At 42.4% G+C, this 21,477-nt stretch overlaps 1 protein-coding gene across 1 annotated transcript; it reads left to right on the top strand.

Annotated features, from left to right (window-relative positions):
• The first annotated feature begins 1,114 nt into the window (after positions 1-1,114).
• Positions 1,115-18,080, top strand: ca4a (carbonic anhydrase IV a). Its single transcript, XM_041893455.2, has 8 exons — positions 1,115-1,260; positions 6,123-6,167; positions 7,196-7,360; positions 7,617-7,762; positions 8,037-8,129; positions 9,811-9,877; positions 11,758-11,921; positions 15,954-18,080. Exons 1-8 carry the CDS (start codon positions 1,197-1,199, stop codon positions 16,131-16,133), a joined length of 924 nt encoding a protein of 307 aa, XP_041749389.1. The 5' UTR covers positions 1,115-1,196; the 3' UTR covers positions 16,134-18,080.
• The last annotated feature ends 3,397 nt before the right edge of the window (positions 18,081-21,477 follow it).

The raw sequence follows: 21,477 nt of genomic DNA, 5'->3' as shown, positions 1-21,477 counted from the left end.
AATGAGAGTTGATGCAGGTCAATAATATTAGCTGTTATTGTTCATTTTAATCAATTTTATGTAATAATAACTATTGTGATGGTGACTTAAAAACCTTTCCATTCCCACATATCAAAATTAGCATGTTTGAAGAGGGTTGAACATGGAATCGATTAACAGAAGGAACCTGTCCATTAAGTGGTTCAAAGGTTACTATAATGCCACAGCACTGAGCCCAACCTAGCCGATCTGTACTGGGCTGGCCTGCTTACTCATCCACCAGAGTTGCTTCCATGCTGAAAAGGACCTATCGGAGCAGCGCGGCTTGGGTTGGCCTTATTCTGTGTGCGTGTGTCCATGGTTCAGAGGTATTCCCCCTCTGGAATGAGCATGTTACTGGGTTACAGCCAGGTTACAGAATAGCAACCTGTAACCCAGTACCATGCTCATTTCAGAAGGGGAATACATCTGAACCATGGGTACACACAGGGATCCTGGCCTGCTGGATGTTTCTCAACTTCCTGTCATCTTTCTGAGGTATGCACCGTATTCCATGTTCCCCTAGGACAGTGGTATTCAAAGTCCGGGGTCGCGACCGGGGGAACTGCAGTGGGGTCGGCCAAATATACAGTATATATACTTGGGGTGGTAGGTAGCCGAGCAGTTAAAGAGTTGGATCTGTAGCCGAAAGGTGTCCGGTTCGATTCCTGAGCCGGGTGCTGGAAAAGGGGCTCGCAACTGGAGGGCTGCTGGGTTCACATCCTCAAGACATTCCCCTACCATTGGCCCTTGAGCAAGGCCCTTAACCCCACAGCATGCTCACTGTTCAGGGGCGCTGCACTGCAGCTTCAACCAGTGCTTGTCTCAACTCTATGTGTGCTGTGTAGGGGTTTGAGAATTTCTGTTGTGTGCTGTAACATATGGACAATAAAGTTGTATTGTTTGTGATATGCTGTTTAAGTAATCAGAGGTGGTCCGTTGGTGTTCGTTTAGTGGCAGTCGTTTAACACGCCCTCGTGTACAATTGTTTTATCAGAGGAGATGTTCAATAGAAGTAATATCCAAAGGGGAGGGGCCAGGGGTGGGCTGTTTCTTTCCTGTTGAGTAGGGTGATAGATAAGTATAAGACCCCCTTGGAAGAAGAATGCGATCACATTGAAAAAATTACTTATTGTGTTGCCCTGCGCCGCTCGAGCCTGGCAGAGACGCTCTCCAAAATGCAGCAGCATCTTATCCTATCCATTTTTCTGGCATCCTTTTTGAAAATCTGCACAGGTGCAGGTGAGTCGATTTTAATTAACTGTAGTCTGAACTTGGAAGGAAAGGTGTAATCTCTGTATATACTATAAATTCTTTCAATAAATCAGATTTGTGCATCTATTTTTCATAAATTGGGGGAAACTAAAATAGCTTTATAAGTAGGAATCTACGTATTGTATAGTTAAAAAAAAAAAACTAGGTAGGCTATATATATATATATATATATATATATATATAAATAACTGATCAAATGTAAGTAAACAGGCGACAACGTACGAATTTCCTACCATTCAAAGCTTTGAGGTAAAACTAATAGTGTCCTGGCTGCATATTAAAGATATCAGCTTAGTGAGATCACATTACATCCTCTGATCAGCCGACGAGTAGCCTATTTATTCACGATGTACCTGATCATTGTTCCCCTCTGAAAGACAGACTACTGTTTTTCCATTTACATTCTTGATGTTGTATTGAGGGTTTAGATTTTTTTTTTTTTATTAAACGGCAACAAATATATTTCATATTTGATAAGCTTTCAAGCATAGGTTTATTATGATATTACAAGTAGACCAATAACACATTAAAAACAACTGCTTGAAGTCAGTTTTAGCTGTTATATTTTTGTTATAGGTTCTTTGAAGTCGAAATTACCTTTCATTTGGAAAGGTCCTGTTTGGCTTTTAAAAATCCAGTGTCATCGAGCCGCCTCTCAGATATCATCCAATGTTATAATAGAGCATCTATGAAATTGAAAACACTGCGCAGGCTAACTTGATATATATATATATATAACGTATGTATGATTTAGGGTACTACCCTATGATCACAACTAGCCTCGAACATTAAAGAGATGCTTCCGTCCCGCGCACGGCATATCATCACCCCAAACGCACGCATAAATGCTCTCCAACACCTGCCATATCCATCATAGAGATTTCCCACGCATTCCTTACGAGCGTCACGGCATTGCTGGCAGGCAGATCCACAACTCTCCTTCCCCCTCACCAGGAAAGCACACTGGCACAGTAAGTTCAAGGACATACAGTGAAACTAAAGTGTCTCTGTCTGTCAACAAATCAATGTGCCAAAGATGTCGGCTTTTAGGTGTCAACATGGTGACCGGTAGATTATGCTGGGCAACTATTAAAAGAAAACGAACAGAGAAGCCCATCAAATCGTTTTCAGAAAAAAAACAGCTCCGTTATATCAAGCAATCCCCATTCATTCTTCCACGTGCACCTGCACCCGATACGGAATTCAGCACGAGCCAATGAGAGAGACTTGCGTGCTTGCCGCAGCGCTCGAGAACGAGAAGCAGCATGAGCTCCAACAACAAGCGCTGCGTAAAACAACGGCAAATCTCTACACAAGCACGTGAGAACTCAGATCTCCTACAGGTAGGTCTAACGGTTTAATTTACAAAATTACAAAAATACATTATCTGTTGGTTTTCCCCAGTGCTGAAATGGGTAACGCGCTCACAAAATACAGGCTGCAATAGACTGCCTGCTCTGCGGATGTCGAGAACACAGTGCTGTCCCCACTGAGAACGAAATTGGATACCATATTATTTGGATGAAGATTGCAGTCACAGAAGTAACTGATAACATCATGCTACATTGCTTTTGCATCTGATAAGAAGATGCCTTAACCTTGAGCTTTCTCCATTTGAATCCACACAAAAATCCCCATATACCAATTAACCAATTGCTCCCCGAGTGATAGCCTATCAAATTGCTACATCACATTGTATCCTAAATATTTTCTCAAATGTGCAAATGCAGATGGTTGAACTGGTTGGTTTAAACACTTGTGCACTGTCTGAAGTCACCCCTGCTCCCCTTTTGCTGTCCCATTTGTAAATCTTTGATTATTAAGGTTCTTTCATACCCCCTTGGAATTCAGCCTGGTCTCATAGACTAGACGTAACATAGTAAACGGAAAAACCGAGACGCTCAAATTAGTATGGTATGTAGGGTGGTTGGTCAGGGTGGGTGTATAACGCAAACGTCTAGCAACCCAAAGGTTGCGGGTTCGAATCTCATCACAGACAACTTTAGCATTTTAGATAGTTAGCAACTTTTCAACTACTTACTACTGTTTAGTTACTTTGCCACTACTTAGCATTTTAGCTAACCCTTCCCCTAACCTTAACCCTTTTAGCTAACTCTTCCCCTAACCCTAACCCTTTTAGCTAACCCTTACCCTAATGTTAACCCTTTAACCTAACACATAAACTTAATCCTAACCTTAACCCCTAACCCTAACCCCTAACCCTAACCCCTAGCCTAGCTAACTTACCCACCTAGCTAGAGTTCATAACATATCATCAATTTTGCAAATTCGTAACATATTGTACATTTTACAATTTCATAATATATAATACGAATTGTAATTCGTAACATATCATACGAAATGGGTGATGAACAAATTAATACATACCATGCAAAATGTAACGTATCATACAAAATGGAGTGTAGGATATTTACGTACAGAATAATACGAAAGGCTCTGAGACCAGGTTGTGTAATGAGGTCTATGTCTCTAGGGTAAGCGCCTTAAACAACCTACAGGCCTACAGACCATGTTACACGTGGAGAGATGTTTACGGCAGAGAGAACACCATGACATATCTCAGATCTCTCTCGCTGTTTTCGTTTAAAATACCCTAATATCCTAATGATGTCTGCAAATGTGCAGAAAGAATTATTTATTTTTCTTTCATTGCCTTTTGTTTCTCTTTGACAGTTTACTATTTCTTGGCTGCTCAAAACCTCGCTCCCCTGGGAGTGCGCTCAGCTCAACACCATTGAGTACCCGTTGTTCGACGTTACTTTGCTCTGCATTGGTCTAAAGATCAATGCAGCGTCGAGGTCTGCCTATCAGTAGATCACCTATTGATTACACAGGAAATCTGATTCGATGCCAATTAACAGAAGCAGGCTCTGTTTGTAGGATAATTGATTGACAAACTTAATTGATTGACATTAAGGACTGTGTAAGTTTAAAACTTGTTCATAAAGACTTAATACACACCATACCTATTCCTCTGAGAAAATAAAAATTCAAATGCCATTTAAAATACACTATTCCACTCATGCATGGTTTACAAATGCCTTTAGAACATATTCGTCTTTTTGTTGTTGTTGGACAATAGTGAAAAGATAACTGTTCTGATGGTGTTTCTAGTGCATTGGGTAATGGACATGACGTCATCTAGGAAGTTTAACTCCTAGAACTAATTCTACAGGTGGAAGTTGGAGTAGGGGTTTATGTAGGCCAGGGTAGAAGGGCAGGCTACTTGGCCCAATGAAGGCATTAGCCGATAGGCGTTGGTGTATTTTAATTGTGACTTAGCCCACACGTTACACAACCACATTTTGTACAGGGCCCCCAAAAGGTGCAAACCCACTTTTTAATTTTTCTATGCCACTGAACTATTTGTGGTTATAATTTTACCTTTTGCTTTTCTTGTATTATTCCCATGCCAGAGCACCTGTGGCTGTTTTGGTGCTGGCTCTTTTCTTTGATCAGCTTGAATGTTATTTATTTATTGAGAACAATATGTTAATAACGGCACCATATGGGTACACTCTGTGACCTTCCAAGTCTATACCCCCTGCAGAGTTTATTTGGGTTTATTTTATTTATAGCCGCGATCACGCCAGTACAGAAGGAAATGGGCTTACCAACCAACGGTGGCAAAGAAAAACACCAGGCATTTGTACCCAATTCACAGCACTTCCTTCAGCTCATGGAGGAGAAACCCTTCCAGTCCAGTAATGATAACACACTATATTCCGTTTTTGTATTTGCCATAAATATTCGATTTGCGAGATAGCAGTAGATAGTTGTCTCAGAGCGGGAGCTAGGTGGAAACATGACCAAGTCCATTGTGAAATATTAATACACTTTCAAAACAAACGTGAGGAAATGTGTCGTTTGATGTTAAATATTTTTATTATTTTTGTATATATTCTGATAGCGTGTAAACTTGTTAGTGTGCCTTTGTGTACTTTAACAATAGAAAATACAATTCCTGTGTATTAGGGGATTTGTATGACCGGCAATAACAGTTGACTTTAAGCAAAACTTGAACAATTCATTGTTTGCGGAAAGAGAAAATAAACGAACTATTGATAATCGGCAGATTTGATAAATATGATTGAAATCTTGCGGATGCGGTTTCTGGCCATTCTCCAGAATAACTGCTAACCACTGGTTGTAACAGCCACCTCCCTCTCTCTCCCCCTTAGTTTTCAAAATAGACTGCAGTGCGGAATGTTGTTAACTGTGAGGGTTAACAATATGACGAGTGTATAAACATTGTTTACTCAGATGATGTGATAACTGCCTCCGTCCAGAAAGAGATGTGTGAATGGAGTGTATGGGGCCATATAATTAGAATTAGAATGTATGGGGCCATAGAATTAGAAATATAATTACAATTAGAATATATGGGACCATAGATTTAGAATTAGAATTAGAATTAATGGGGGCATAGAATTAGAATTAGAATTAATGGGGGCATAGAATTAGAATTAGAATGTATGGGGCAGACATAGAGTAGTAGAATGATGACATCAGACCCCAGCCCCTCCCCTCCCCGCCCCTTCTACTCTCCTCCCTGAAATACTCTCCATTGGTTTCAGAACTTCACAGTTTCAATCTGTGGCAACAACTCACATTGTTTATTTATTAATGTCAGGGTCATTCCGCACCACTGCTTTCACAAGGATATTTGCTTTGAAGTGATTGATGGTTGATGCTGATTTTTACATTATATTACAGGCAGACAACAGATTGTGTGATTAGATGCTGTTTGTTATGCACTAAGTATTCTGACCATGTATGGCTTACTGATGTTTGTCATGTTGTTTCAGATTGGTGCTACCAGTCCCAGCACACCTGTGCCACCCCTTGTAATGGTGAGTTTTGAAACACAGTGATGAACAAAAAAATCTCATGTTAAATCTGTCCATACAACACAGTGAACGCACTGCACTGACTGGATCCTCTTTTTAGCTCATCTTTGTCATGTCACCATTACACGTTCAAGTTATTTAAGGAGGGACTTGACCGTTACAGCAATAAATCCACTTCCTCTCCATCTGACGACGCGTCTTGCTGTCACCCTGACGACGTGTCTTGCTGTCACCCTGACGACGTGTCTTGCTGTCGCCCTGACGACGTGTCTTGTTGTCACCCTGACGATGCGTCTTGCTGTCGCCCTGACGATGTGTCTTGCTGTCGCCCTGACGACGTGTCTTGCTGTCGCCCAGACGATGTGTCTTGCTGTTCCCTGACGACGTGTCTTGCTGTCACCCTGACGACGTGTCTTGTTGTCACCCTGACGATGCGTCTTGCTGTCACCCTGACGATGCGTCTTGCTGTCACCCTGACGATGCGTCTTGCTGTCGCCCTGACGATGTGTCTTGCTGTCGCCCTGACGATGTGTCTTGCTGTCACCCTGACGACGTGTCTTGCTATCACCCTGACGACGTGTCTTGCTGTCGCCCTGATGACGTGTCTTGCTGTCACCCTGACGACGTGTCTTGCTGTCACCCTGACGATGCGTCTTGCTGTCGCCCTGACGACGTGTCTTGCTGTCACCCTGACGACGTGTCTTGCTGTCACCCTGACGACGTGTCTTGCTGTCACCCTGACGACGTGTCTTGCTGTCACCCTGAGACGTGTCTTGGTCACCCGAGACGTGTCTTGCTGTCACCCTGACGACGTGTCTTGCTGTCACCCTGACGATGTGTCTTGCTGTCGCCCTGACGACGTGTCTTGCTGTCGCCCTGACGATGTGTCTTGCTGTCACCCTGACGACATGTCTTGCTGTCACCCTGACGATGTGTCTTGCTGTCACCCTGACGACATGTCTTGCTGTCACCCTGACGATGTGTCTTGCTGTCACCCTGACGATGTGTCTTGTCTCCTCACTGTTCTACAGGACCAGAGAAGTGGGATCATGCCAACATAGCCTGTGGTGGCCGTGTCCAATCCCCCATCAACATCGTCCACAGGAAGACCTTACCAGACGAGCGCCTCACACCCTTCCAGTTCAAACAGTACCAAGATTCCTTCGAAGGCCTGATCAAAAACAATGGACACTCTGGTATGTTTCATTAAGGCCACTAAACAGTCTTTGCTCATGCCTACCTGAACTCAACAATGCTTGATTTAAATTATGTCAAAAATGTGAACATTTGGAAATATGCTTTTTTTACTGAAATTGTTTACATTCAAAGACAAAACATTCTGTTGTTGATCCCCCTACCCCACCACCTCCCTTTAGAAGCATGTCGTTTCCTAGCAACAAACATCTAGAAAGTATTTTTGTTGTCTAATTTCCACTGTGTTATCCCCTCCAGTTCAGGTGAGCGTGCCCCACGAAGCCTATGTGTTCGGTGGAGACCTGGAGACGCCCTATAAGGCGGTGCAGTTCCACCTGCACTGGGGCAAGAACGGGGGACCAGGGTCAGAGCACACCATCGACGGAGAGCAGTACCCCATGGAGGTAATGTTATTTAGGACAGCCACTGTCTGACACACACACACACACACACACACACACACACACACACACACACACACACACACACACACACATCCGCGCACACACACACCCACACACACACACACTTTGACTTTTTTTATTTTCTTTAAATGTTCTTATCAGTGTGAATCAAACAGAGGATCACAGTCCAATTGAAAGTGAGCTGAAACGGAGCCCAGATGAAGGTTTTTAAAAAAACGACTTTTAGACTTTCTATTGACTCTCTTTTCTACAGCTGCACATTGTTCACATGAAACAGCAACACTCAAACTTGGGAGATGCATTGAAAGATCCATCCGGAGTTGCAGTCCTGGGATTTTTCTATGAGGTAAACATTTCAATATGTTTGAATGATCTTTGCCATAGCCAGTCAATCTTTGACTTTGAATGTACATATCCATGGCAACACTTGTAATACAATGTTGAGGGTAATGATATTAAACGCATTATAGGACCCTGCATTTGTCTTGGATGTGATATGCTGTATGTTTATATATTGAGATGTATTTATGTGTATGTACAGTGCCTTCAGAAAGTATTCACACCCCTTATTCTACATTTTGTTGTGTTACAGCCTGAATTCAAAAGGATTCAATTGTTTGTTTTTTCTCTCAACCGTCTACACACAATACCCCATAATGACAAAGTGAAATCATGTTTGAGAAATATCTGCAAATGTATTGAAAATGAAATACATAAATATCTCATTTACGTAAGTATTTACACCAGAGTCAATACTTTGTAGAAGCACCTTTGGCAGCGATTACAGCTGTGAGTCTTTCTGGGTCAGTCTCTAAGAGCTTTCCACACCTGGATTGAGCAACATTTGCCCATTATTCTTTTCAAAATTCTTCAAGCTCTGTCAAATTGGTTCTTGATCATTGCTAGACACCCATTTTCAGATCTTGCCATACATTTTGGATAAGATTTTGCCTGTGTTTTGCTTCATTCTGTTAATTTTTTATCCTGAAAAACTCCCCAGTCCTTAACGATTACAAGCATACCCAGAACATGCAGCCTCCACTATGCTTGAAAATATGGAGAGTGGTACTCAGTAATGTGTTGTATTGGATTTGACCCAAACATAACACTTTGTATTCAGGACAAAAAGTTAATTGCCATGCCACATTTTTTGCAGTATTACTTTAGTGCCTTGTTGCAAACAGGATGCATGTTTTGGAATATTTGTATTCTGTACAGGCTTCCTTCTTTTCACTCTGTTAATTTGGTTAATATTGTGGAGTAACTACAATGTTGTTGATCCATCCTCAGTTTTTTGCTACCACAGCCATTAAACTCTGTAAATGTTTTAAAGTCACCATTGGCCTCATGGTGAAATCCCTGAGTGGTTTCCTTCCTCTCCGGCAACTGAGTTAGGAAGGACGTCTGTATCTTGTCGTTACTGGGTATATTGATACACCATCCAAAGTGTAATTAATAACTTCACCATGCTCAAAGGGATATCCAATGTCTGCTTTTTAAAAATGTTTACTCATCTACCAATAGGTGCCCTTCTTTACGAGGCATTGGAAAACCTCCCTGGTCTTTGTGGTTGAATCTGTGTTTGAAATTCACTGCTCGACTGAGGGACCTTACAGATAATTGTATGTGTGTGGTATAGAGATAAGGTAGTCATTTAAAAATCATGTTAAACACTATTATTGCACACAGTGAGTCCATGCAACTTATTATGTGACTTGTTAAGAATTGATTTACTCCTGAACTTTATTTAGACTTGCCATAACAAAGCGGTTGAATACTTATTGACTCAAGACATTTCAGCTTTTCATTTTTAATTAATTTGTTAAAAAAATACAAAAAATTGAAAAACATAATTCCACTTTGACATTATGGGTTATAATGCATAGGCCAGTGACACAACATCTACATGTAATCCATTTTAAATTCAGGCTGTAACACAACAAAATGTGGAAAAGGTCAAGGGGTGTGAATACTTTCTGAAGGCACTGTATGCTCGAGTCATGATTCTTATTTTGTAACATTGTCAGGAATCTCTCAGTGCCAACAGAAAATATGATCCCATTGTAAAAGCTCTCCAGAGCATCAGGACGACTGGTGAGTATATTTCATAACTAATGTATATGTTATTCAGATCCATTTAGCTAAAGATATGGCATGTATCATACAATTGATTCACAAAGCCACACTCACAGCTGGGACATTGAAACTAGTATCTGCTAAGATTAGTGTATCTTTGTACAGACGTGGTCAAAAGTTTTGAGAATGACACAAGTATTGGTCTTCACAAAGTTCGCTGCTTCAGTGTTATGAGATATTTTAGTCAGATGTTACTATGGTATACTGAAGTATAATTACAAGCATTCCATAAGTGTCAAAGGCTTTTATTGACAATTACATTAAGTTTATGCAAAGAGTCAATATTTGCAGTGTTGACCCTTCTTTTTCAAGACCTCTGCAATCCGCCCTGGCATGCTGTAAATTAACTTCAGGGCCACATCCTGACTGATGGTAGCCCATTCTTGCATAATCAATGCTTGGAGTTTGTCAGAATTTGTGGGGTTTTGTTTGTCTACCCGCCTCTTGAGGATCGACCACAAGTTCTCAATGGGATTAAGGTCTGGGGAGTTTCCTGGCCATGGACCCAAAATTTCGATGTTTTGTTCCCCGAGCCACTTAGTTATCACTTTTGCCTTATGGCAAGGTGCTCCATCATGCTGGAAAATGCATTGGTCGTCACCAAACTGTTCTTGGATGGTTGGGAGAAGTTGCTCTCGGAGGATGTGTTGGTACCATTCTTTATTCATGGCTGTGTTCTTAGGCAAAATTGTGAGTGAGCCCAATCCCTTGGCTGAGACGCAACCCTACACATGAATGGTCTCAGGATGCTTTACTGTTGGCATGACACAGGACTGATGGTAGCGCTCACCTTGTCTTCTCCGGACGAGGTGTTTTCTGGATGCCCCAAACAATCGGAAAGGGGATTCATCAGAGAAAATGACTTTACCCCAGTCCTCAGCAGTCCAATCCCTGTACCTTTTGCAGAATATCAGTCTGTCCCTGATGTTTTTCCTGGAGAGAAGTGGCTTCTTTACTGCCCTTCTTGACACCAGGACATCTTCCAAAAGTCTTTGCCTCACTGTGCGTGCAGATGCACTCACACCTGCCTGCTGCCATTCCTGAGCAAGCTCTGCACTTGTGGTGCCCCGATCCCGCAGCTGAATCAACTTTAGGAGACGGTCCTGGCGCTTGCTGGACTTTCTTGGGCGCCCTGACGCCTTCTTCACAACAATTGAACCTCTCTCCTTGAAGTTCTTGATGATCCGATAAAATTATTGATTTAGGTGCAATCTTACTAGTAGCAATATCCTTGCCTGTGAAGCCCTTTTTGTGCAAAGCAATGATGACGGCACGTGTTTCCTTGCAGGTAACCATGGTTAACAGAGGAAGATCAATGCTTTCAAGCACCACCCTCCTTTTAAAGCTTCCAGTCTGTTATTCTAACTCAATCAGCATGACAGAGTGATCTCCAGCCTTGTCCTCGTCAACACTCTCACCTGTGTTAATGAGAGAATCACTGACATGATGGCAGCTGGTCCTTTTGTGGCAGGGCTGACAGATTTTTGGCGCCGGGATTACATATATGTTCTGTGTAGCAGATACTGTTCATCATTACACAGTTTAATTTAAAGACTGAGGAGATTTGATGTCTTCACTAATGTCTTCGATGCGTCTTGTCCTATCTGCATCCAGATGCCAAATATTTTCATGAATTCATGCCAAGATTAATGTACAATTTGTATGTAACTTGTGTATCGCAGATACAATTTATCTCAATTTGTTTCAGTGCTCTATGTTTCTCTCGTTCTCTGTTGACAAGTACCAACACCAATGTTTTGCTAAGATTAATATCACTTCTGTGTGTCTCCATTTGTTTCAGTGCTCAATGTTTCTGATGGTGCGCTGTGCTGTTGCAGGTACTCAAACCTCTCTGAGCGCTGTGTCTCTGGAGCAGCTGATTCCTCCCCAGCAGAACCTGACCAACTACTACCGTTACAAGGGCTCCCTCACCACCCCTAACTGCACTGAGTCTGTGGTCTGGACCGTGTTTGAGAAGCCCATCCCTCTCAGCAGAGACCAGGTACAGCAGCCGTTTAACCCAACGTCTTGTTGGTACATTAGGAAACACTCTGAAAGCAGAACAGTTATGTGGTGGAGAGCTGTGGATTTCAGAGCAGTTATGTGGTGGAGAGCCGTGGCATTCAGAACAGTTATGTGGTGGAGAGCCGTGGCATTCAGAACAGTTATGTGGTGGAGAGCCGTGGCATTCAGAAGAGTTACACTACCATTCAAAAGTTTGGGGTCACTTAGAAATGTCCTTGTTTTTGAAAAACTAAGCAATTTTTTTTGTCCATTAAAAGAACATCAAATTGATCAGAAATACAGTGTAGACATTGTTAATGTTGTAAATGGCTATTGTAGCTGGAAACGGCTGATTTTTTAATGGAATATCTACATAGGCATACAGAGGCCCATTATCAGCAACCATCAGTCCAGTGTTCCAATGGCACGTTGTGTTTGCTAATCCATGTTTATAATTTTAAAAGGCTAATTGATCATTAGAAAACCCTTTTGCAATTATGTTAGCACAGCTGAAAACTGTTGTGCTGATTAAATAAGTAATAAAACAGGCCTTCTTGAGACTAGTTGAGTATCTGGAGCATCAGCAATTGTGGGTTCAATTACAGGCTCAAAATGGCCAGAAACAAATAACTTTCTTCTGAAACTCATCAGTCTATTCTTGTTTTGAGAAATGAAGGCTATTCCATGCGAGAAATTGCCAAGAAACTGAAGATCTCGTACAACGCTGTGTACTACTCCCTTCACAGAACAGCGCAAACTGGCTCTAACCAGAATAGAAAGAGGAGTGGGAGGCCTCGGTGCACAACTGAGCAAGAGGACAAATACATTAGAGTGTCTAGTTTGAGAAACAGCTTAATTAAATATTACCCGCAAAACACCAGTCTCAACGTCAACAGTGAAGAGGTGACTCTGGGATGCTGACTTTCTAGGCAGAGTTGCAAAGAAAAAGCCATATCTCAGACTGGCCAATAAAAAGAAAAGATTAAGATGGGCAAAATAACACAGACACTGGACAGAGGAAGATTGGAGAAAAGTGTTATGGACAGACTAATCAAAGTTTGAGGTGTTCGGATCACAAAGAAGAACATTTGTGAGATGCAGACCAAGTGAAAAGATGCTGGAGGAGTGCTTGATGCCATCTGTCAAGCATGGTGGAGGCAATGTGATGGTCTGGGGGTGCTTTGGTGGTGGTAAAGTGGGAGATTTGTACACGGTAAAAGGGATCTTGAAGAAGGAAGGCTATCATTCCATTTTGCAACGCCATGCCATACCCTGTGGATGGCGCTTGATTGGAGCCAATTCCCTCCTACAACAGGACAATGACCCAAAGCACAGCTCCAAACTATGCAATAACTATTTAGAGAAGAAGCAGTCAGCTGGTATTCTGTCTATAATGGAGTGGCCAGCACAGTCACCAGATCTCAACTCTATTGAGCTGTTGTGGGAGCAGCTTGACCATATGGTACATAAGAAGTGCCCATCAAGCCAATCAAACTTGTGGGAGGTGCTTCAGGAAGCATGGGGTGAAATCTCTTCAGATTACCTCAACAAATTGACAACTAGAATGCCAAAGGTCTGCAAGGCTGTAATTGCTGCAAATGGAGGATTCTTTGACTAAAGCAAAGTTTGAAGGACACAATTATTATTTCAATTAGAAATCGTTATTTCTAACCTTGTCAATGACTACATTTCCTATTCATTTTGCTATATTTCCTATTCAAACTAATTTCATGTATGTTTTCATGGAAAACAAGGACATTTCTAAGTGACCGCAAACTTTTGAACGGTAGTGTACAGTTGAAGTCGGAAGTTTACATACACTTAGGTTGGAGTCATTAAACCTTGTTTTTCAACCACTCCACACATTTCTTGTTAACAAACTATAGTTTTGGCAAGTCGGTTAGGACATCTACTTTGTGCATGACACAAGTAATTTTTCCAAAAATTGTTTCCAGACAGATTATTTAACTTATAATTCACTGTATCACAATTCCAGTGGGTCAGAAGTTTACATACACTAAGTTGACTATGCCTTTAAACAGCTTGGAAAACTCCAGAAAATGATTTCATGGCTTTAGAAGCTTCTGATAGGCTAATTGACATAATTTGAGTCAATTGGAGGTGTACCTGTGGATGTATTTCAAGGCCTACCTTGAAACTCAGTGCCTCTTTGCTTGACATCATGGGAAAATCAAAAGAAATCAGCCAAGATCTCAGAAAAAAAATTGTAGACCTCCACAAGTCTGGTTCACCCTTGGAAGCAATTTCCAAACGCCTGAAGGTACCACATTCATCTGTACAAACAATAGTACGCAAGTATAAACTCCATGGGACCACGCAGCCGTCATACCGCTCAGGAAGGAGATGCGTTCTGTCTCCTAGAGATTAACGTACTTTGGTGCGAAAAGTGCAAATCAATCCCAGAACAACAGCAAAGGACCTTGTGAAGATGCTGGAGGAAACAGGTACAAAAGTATCTATATCCACAGTAAAATGAGTCCTATATCGACATAACCTGAAAGGCCGCTCAGCAAGGAAGATGCCACTGCTCCAAAACCGCCATAAAAAAGCCAGACTATGTTTTGCAACTGCACATGGGGACAAAGATCGTACTTTTTGGAGAAATGTCCTCAGGTCTGATGAAACAAAAATAGAACTGTTTGGCCATAATGACCATTGTTATGTTTGGAGGAAAAAGGGGGTTGCTTGCAAGCCGAAGAACACCATCCCAACCGTGAAGCACGGAGGTGGAAGCATCATGCTGTGGGGGTGCTTTGCTGCAGGAGGGACTGGTGCACTTCACAAAATAGATGGCATCATGAGGAAGGAAAATGATGTGGATATATTGAAGCAACATCTCAAGACATCAGTCAGGAAGTTAAAGCTTGGTCGCAAATGGGTCTTCCAAATGGACAATGACCCCAGTCATATTTCCAAAGTTGTGGCAAAATGGCTTAAGGACAACAAAGTCAAGGTATTGGAGTGGCCATCACAAAGCCCTGACCTCAATCCTATAGAGAATTTGTGAGCAGAGCTGAAAAAGTGTGTGGGCAAAATTCACCCAAGTTATTGTGCGAAGCTTGTGGAAGGCTACCCGAAACGTTTGACCCAAGTTAAACAATTTAAAGGCAAAGCTACCAAATACTAATGGAGTGTATGTAAACTTCTGACCCAATGGGAATGTGATGAAAGAAATAAAAGCTGAAATAAATCATTCTCTCTACTATTATTCTGACATTTCACATCCTTAAAATAAAGTGTTGATCCTAACTGACCTACGACAGGGAATTTTTACTAGGATTAAATGTCAGGAATTGTGAAAAACTGAGTTTAAATGTATTTGGCCAAGGTGTATGTAAACTTCCGATTTCAACTGTATGTGGTGGAGAGCCGTGGCATTCAGAACAGTTATGTGGTGGAGAGCCGTGGCATTCAGAACAGTTATGTGGTGGAGAGACGTGGCATTTATGTGGTGGAGAGCCGTGGCATTCAGAACAGTTATGTGGTGGAGAGCCGTGGCATTCAGAACAGTTATGTGGTGGAGAGCCGTGGCATTCAGAACAGTTATGTGGTGGAGAGCCGTGGCATTCAGAACAGTTATGTGGTGGAGAGCCGTGGCATTCAGAACAGTTATGTGGTGGAGAGCCGTTTCTTTCAGAACAGTTATGTGGTGGAGAGGCGTGGCATTCAGGACAGTTATGTGCTGGAGAGCCGTGGCATTCAGAACAGTTATGTGGTGGAGAGGCGTGGCATTCAGAACAGTTATGTGGTGGAGAGACGTTTCATTCAGAACAGTTATGTGGTGGAGAGCCGTTTCATTCAGAACAACACTATATGTCTCCTACAAAATGCTCTGTTAACACTCCTGTGAAAGACAGTCTGTCAGTCTGGCTTTGAGTAGTTGAACTAAACCTACTAGTAGATACACTGTTCATTTGATTTGATATGATGATACTTATTGTTACTGTTGGTATCAACTGTGACTCAGTGACCTTTTGTGTGTCTCTGCGTTGGGGTTTCTGTCTTCCAGCTGCGTGTGTTTTCAGACCTCCAGTTTAAGGATGGCAAGAACATGGTGGGTACCTTCCGGCCGGTGCAGCCCCTGAATGGCCGCGTGGTGTACCGTTCGGGAGGCGCAGTGGTACTGGCCAGCGCCGCGCTCCTCGTGGCTTCCGTCGCCACGGTGATGGGACTGTCGCAGCCCAACTAGAGGAAGGGCATTCCGAGCGAGCCACACCCACCACCAGCATGAACACCATGAGTTCTCAGAACCAACCACAAAAATCAACAGACGCACTAAAACTACAGCACCAACCAACCAACAATCACACCTTTGACAACTCTCAGCCCGAAAATGGCCCAGGCACTTACAATGCATTCTAGTGATTCATTCGTTTCTCGAACTCTAGAGTATTAGAGCTCTCGAAGTTCTAAAGTTCAACATTCCCCTCTCTGTTCAGTGTCAGGTCAATTTAGAGTCCTCAGACTAAAGTTACCATACAAAATGTGAGGACCCTCTGCTCTGTGGTCGCTGCTGTAGTCTAGATATAGATGCCTGTACATCCATGACCTGGTTGGCACTGGACTGGCAAGTGATCATGTTCTTGTAATGGAACGTGTTAATGGTGGCTAGTTGCTATTAATAGCTAGCGGTCATAAATACTCTCCAGTCTCCAGTTTATAACCTAGGAGAGGAGAGGAGAGAGATGCCATGGCCTTTCCCTCTGCATTGCCAAGTTCCATGAACTCCCATTATCGCCACCACCGTCACCAGTCAGGGTGGGCATTCTATGCCACCCACCATGGGCCGGGCAACATTATCTGAGGGGTAAGGAGGACGGAGGTCCCCTAGCAACACCTGAATCACCCGCCCAGGGGTAACTAAAGGGCACAGGCTGACCCACGATGAACACAACACACCAAACAGTTCTAAGTGTTAAAGTGTATAGAGGCTGAACTGTCCCTGTCCCGACTCCCAAACCCCCCCCAGTCACACATGAGCTCAACGAGGAGGAAGAGGAGGTGGAGGAAGATGACGATGCGGTGCCGGAGTGATGAGCTTTTTCCGGCTCCCTCCAAAACTGCTCTGACAATAGGTCATGTGACAGGGGGCGATTCTGAACACACAGCTTCTAGAAGCTGAATAGGGAGTTGACACAGCAATATTTAAGATAAACCAACTAATTGATTGATAAATAGATATATTAATCAATTGATGGATTGATTGATTGACAGATTGATTGATTGATACTTATTGGACCAATGTCATTATAGTATTATTACCAATTATCCACATCAAATGTTTAGCATTGATCTGCATGTTGTCTCTCGCTCTCTCTCTCTCTCTCTCTCTCTCTCTCTCTCTCTCTCTCTCTCTCTCTCTCTCTCTCTCTCTCTCTCTCTCACGCCGTAACAGAACTAAAGAACCAGAGACACTGTACAACTCTGACACAGCTTTCTACCTAGCCACCCTAGACACTTCAGTAACTGTATACTTCTCCACCAGCTCATGGCCAATTAAACTTTCCCAGGTTAATCTTTGAGAACACGTGACTTGTGTTCATGTCTTCTATTACAGGGTCTCGGATGCACTGATTGTTACCTACTGTGAATTACTACTCCAATATTATGATTTCTCATTTTGTTTCTTCTGAGGGTTTCTATCAGGCAAGATATATGTGCAATTCTCTTGTGATTAAGACAAGACAGATTGAACTAGGAATATATTATACATGTTTCATAACTCACCAATGTTATATTACATTTCTATACTGTGTAATTTGTACTGTATGTACAGTATGGGTATATTGATATATAAGGACACACTGTTGATGTTATTAATATATAGCTAGGAATGTAAAAGTTTATATATATATATATATATATGTATCGACATCTATCAGAAAGAAAACCAATCCCCCAAAAAATGAAAATTGACTGCATTATCAAGTTGTTTCTGACCAATTCAAAATATGTTTACTCTTCAAATGTTCAAAAGTATTGAATGGTTTCGTTTGTTTGGTTGTAATGCTTGAAAATGTCATACGTGATATGGAGAATGTGTTCCGATTTAACAATAAACTACTGACATGCCTTTTTAATAAGTTGGTCTATCTGGTTCATTGTCAAAGGTATGTCAGATTAGTATGAGCAATAACAGGTGTATAGGTATGTGTGTTCTTTGAGTTCAATCACAAACACAGGTTTTTTTTGCCTCCGCTTCTGAGTCACTGTACTGCTCCATAACCCTGGTGTTACCCTAAAAGGTGCCAATCGAAGATCAAGTGTTCTCTCTCTCTGGCTCTCTTTATCTGGAGGTTTGGACAGACTTCTCAGTTTCCTGTCAGCCTCCTGGTCTAGTTGGTCCGTCAGAGAGTCTGATAGATCTCACTACTCTAATCCTTTTCTAATTGACTTCTTCTGGATGTTTGGGGGGCTGTCCTTGGCCTGAGTTCTCGCACACACACACACACACACACACACACACACACACACGCTCGGAGACAGGGCAAGCTAACGGCACTCTAGACAGTAGACACTCTAATCTACAAGGCTTGGAACAGCCTCCTGAATTGTAGATTCAAAACATTCAATCTCAGTCTGTGGGGTTTTCCGACAGACAGATTGCAGGTGTCCGGTAAACTCATTACCTTTTTTAGAGATCTCCGTCTCTACATTCACCCCCCGCTCCTCCCCCTTCCTCTCTGTCTTTCTTGTCATTTAGGAATTAAAAGCCTTATCGTGACAGAAGGCTCCTTACAGAGTGACAGTACACACACTCTAAAGCTGTAATGATAGACATCTTGACACTGACAGTATTTTATTGCTTGTTAGTATTCACTTTTTTTCTCTTCACTTAAAGAGTGAAGGATTGTGGGGTGGAGGGATGCTGAATGTCGGAGGGCTACGAAGGTACTATTAAACGTCCATCCCATCGTCCTCTTCCTCTCACCCTGTCGACAGAACACAAACATCCCCATGTACAGTATCTCCACTAACCCCAAATAGGCCTGCCGCTGTGTACCGCTGTGGTCCAGAGGACAAAGAGTCACATTCTTCCAGGGCAGGGAGAAACCAGAGGCATCCTCAAGCTGAATGTGATCCCCCCCTCCCCATGTGCCCATCAGATACAGGTCTAGTTTGTGTGATGGGCCCCCTGTAGCTCAGTTGGTAGAGCATGGCGCTTGCAACACCAGGGTTGTGGGTTCGTTTCCCACGGGGGGCCAGTATGAAAAATAAATAAAAAAATTTATGCACTCACTAACTGTAAGTCGCTCTGGATAAGAGCATCTGCTAAATGACTAAAATGTAAAGATGTAAAATGTTGTGAGAACGGGGGGGGGGGGAAACTGTAAGGTGGTCTTAGTCCAAAGAACTGTGTCAAAACAGATCTGGTTTGGACTCTGTTGAGAATAACTGTGGTTTGGTATTGTCCTGTGCCATTCTCTGGCACTGAGCGCAGTCTTTTTATGTTGCCTACCCCAAGAGTCCAGTCAGTTAAGCAACACAACAGCAGACTGCAGAAGTTGTATTGTAAATACGTATAAAGTGGTATTGTACATTAACTGTAATTTGAATAGATTTGTAAATTTGCAATCCTTTGATACAATACGTGCTGCAGTTTGTAATCTGGCAGTTTTGGCCAGTGATTTACAGGGCCTTCAGAAAGTATTAGTACACCTTGACTTACTGCACAGTTTGTTGTGTTACAGCCTGAATTCAAAATGGATTAAATAAATACAAATATCTCACCCATCTACACACAATACCCCATAATGGTGAGAAGGTGAAAACATGTTTTTATAAATTTTAGCACATTTATTGAAAATGAAATACAGAAATATCTAATTTATGTACGGTGAGGGGAAAAAAGTATTTGATCCCCTGCTGATTTTGTACGTTTACCCACTGACAAAGACATGATCAGTCTATAATTTTAATGGTAGGTTTATTTGAACAGTGAGAGACAGAATAACAAAAAAAAAATCAAGAGAAACGCATGTAAAAAATGTTATAAATTGATTTGCGTTTTAATGAGGGAAATAAGTATTTGACCCCTCTGCAAAACATGACTTAGTACTTGGTGGCAAAACCCTTGTTGGCAATCACAGAGGTCAGACGTTGGCCACCAGGTTTGCACACATCTCAGGAGGGATTTTGTTCCATTCCTCTTTGCAGATCTTCTCCAAGTCATTAAGGTTTCGAGGCTGACGTTTGGCAACTCGAACCTTCAGCTCCCTCCACAGATTTTCTATGGGATTAAGGTCTGGAGACTGGCTAGGCCACTCCAGGACCTTAATGTGCTTCTTCTTGAGCCACTCCTTTGTTGCCTTGGCAGTGTGTTTTGGGTCATTGTCATGCTGGAATACCCATCCACGACCCATTTTCAATGCCCTGGCTGAGGGAAGGAGGTTCTCACCCAAGATTTGACGGTACATGGCCCTGTCCATCGTCCCTTTGATGCGGTGAAGTTGTCCTGTCCCCTTAGCAGAAAACACCCCCAAAGCATAATGTTTCCACCTCCATGTTTGACGGTGGTGATGGTTTCTTGGGGTCATAGGCAGCATTCCTCCTCCTCCAAACACGGCGAGTTGAGTTGATACCAAAGAGCTCCATTTTGGTCTCATCTGACCACAACACTCACCCAGTTCTCCTCTGAATCATTCAGATGTTCATTGGCAAACTTCAGACGGGCCTGTATATGTGCTTTCTTGAGCAGGGGGACCTTGCGGGCGCTGCAGGTTTTCAGTCCTTCACGGCGTAGTGTGTTACCAATTGTTTTCTTGGTAACTATGGTCCCAGCTGCCTTGAGATCATTGACAAGATCCTCCCGTGTAGTTCTGGGCTGATTACTCACCGTTCTCATGATCATTGCAACTCCACGAGGTGAGATCTTGCATGGAGCCCCAGGCCGAGGGAGATTGACAATTATTTTGTGTTTCTTCCATTTGCGAATAATCGCACCAACTGTTGTCACCTTCTCACCAAGCTGCTTGGCGATGGTCTTGTAGCCCATTCCAGCCTTGTGTAGGTCTACAATCTTGTCCAGACATCCTTGGAGAGCTCTTTGGTCGTGGCCATGGTGAAGAGTTTGGAATCTGATTGATTGATTGCTTCTGTGGACAGGTGTTTTTTATACAGGTAACAAGCTGAGATAAGGAGCACTCCCTTTAAGAGTGTGCTCCTAATCTCAGCTCGTTGCCTGTATAAAAGACACCTGGGAGCCAGAAATCTTTCTGATTGAGAGGGGGTCAAATACTTATTTCCCTCATTAAAATGCAAATCAATTTATAACATTTTTGACATGCGTTTTTCTGGATTTCTTTGTTGTTATTCTGTCTCTCACTGTTCAAATAAACCTACCATTAAAATTATAGACTGATCATTTCTTTGTCAGTGGGAAAACGTACAAAATCAGCAGGGGATCAAATACTTTTTTCCCTCACTGTAAGCATTCATACCCCTGACTCAATACTTTGTAGAAGCACCTTTGGTAGTGATTACAGCTCTGAGTCTTGCTGGGTATGTCGCTAAGAGCTTTCCACACCTAAATT

Source organism: Coregonus clupeaformis, chromosome 13 (genome assembly GCF_020615455.1).
Source record: "Coregonus clupeaformis isolate EN_2021a chromosome 13, ASM2061545v1, whole genome shotgun sequence".
Lineage (NCBI taxonomy): Eukaryota > Metazoa > Chordata > Actinopteri > Salmoniformes > Salmonidae > Coregonus > Coregonus clupeaformis.
The sequence above is the reverse complement of the archived record's forward strand: the minus strand, read 5'-3'. Positions and strand labels throughout refer to the sequence as shown.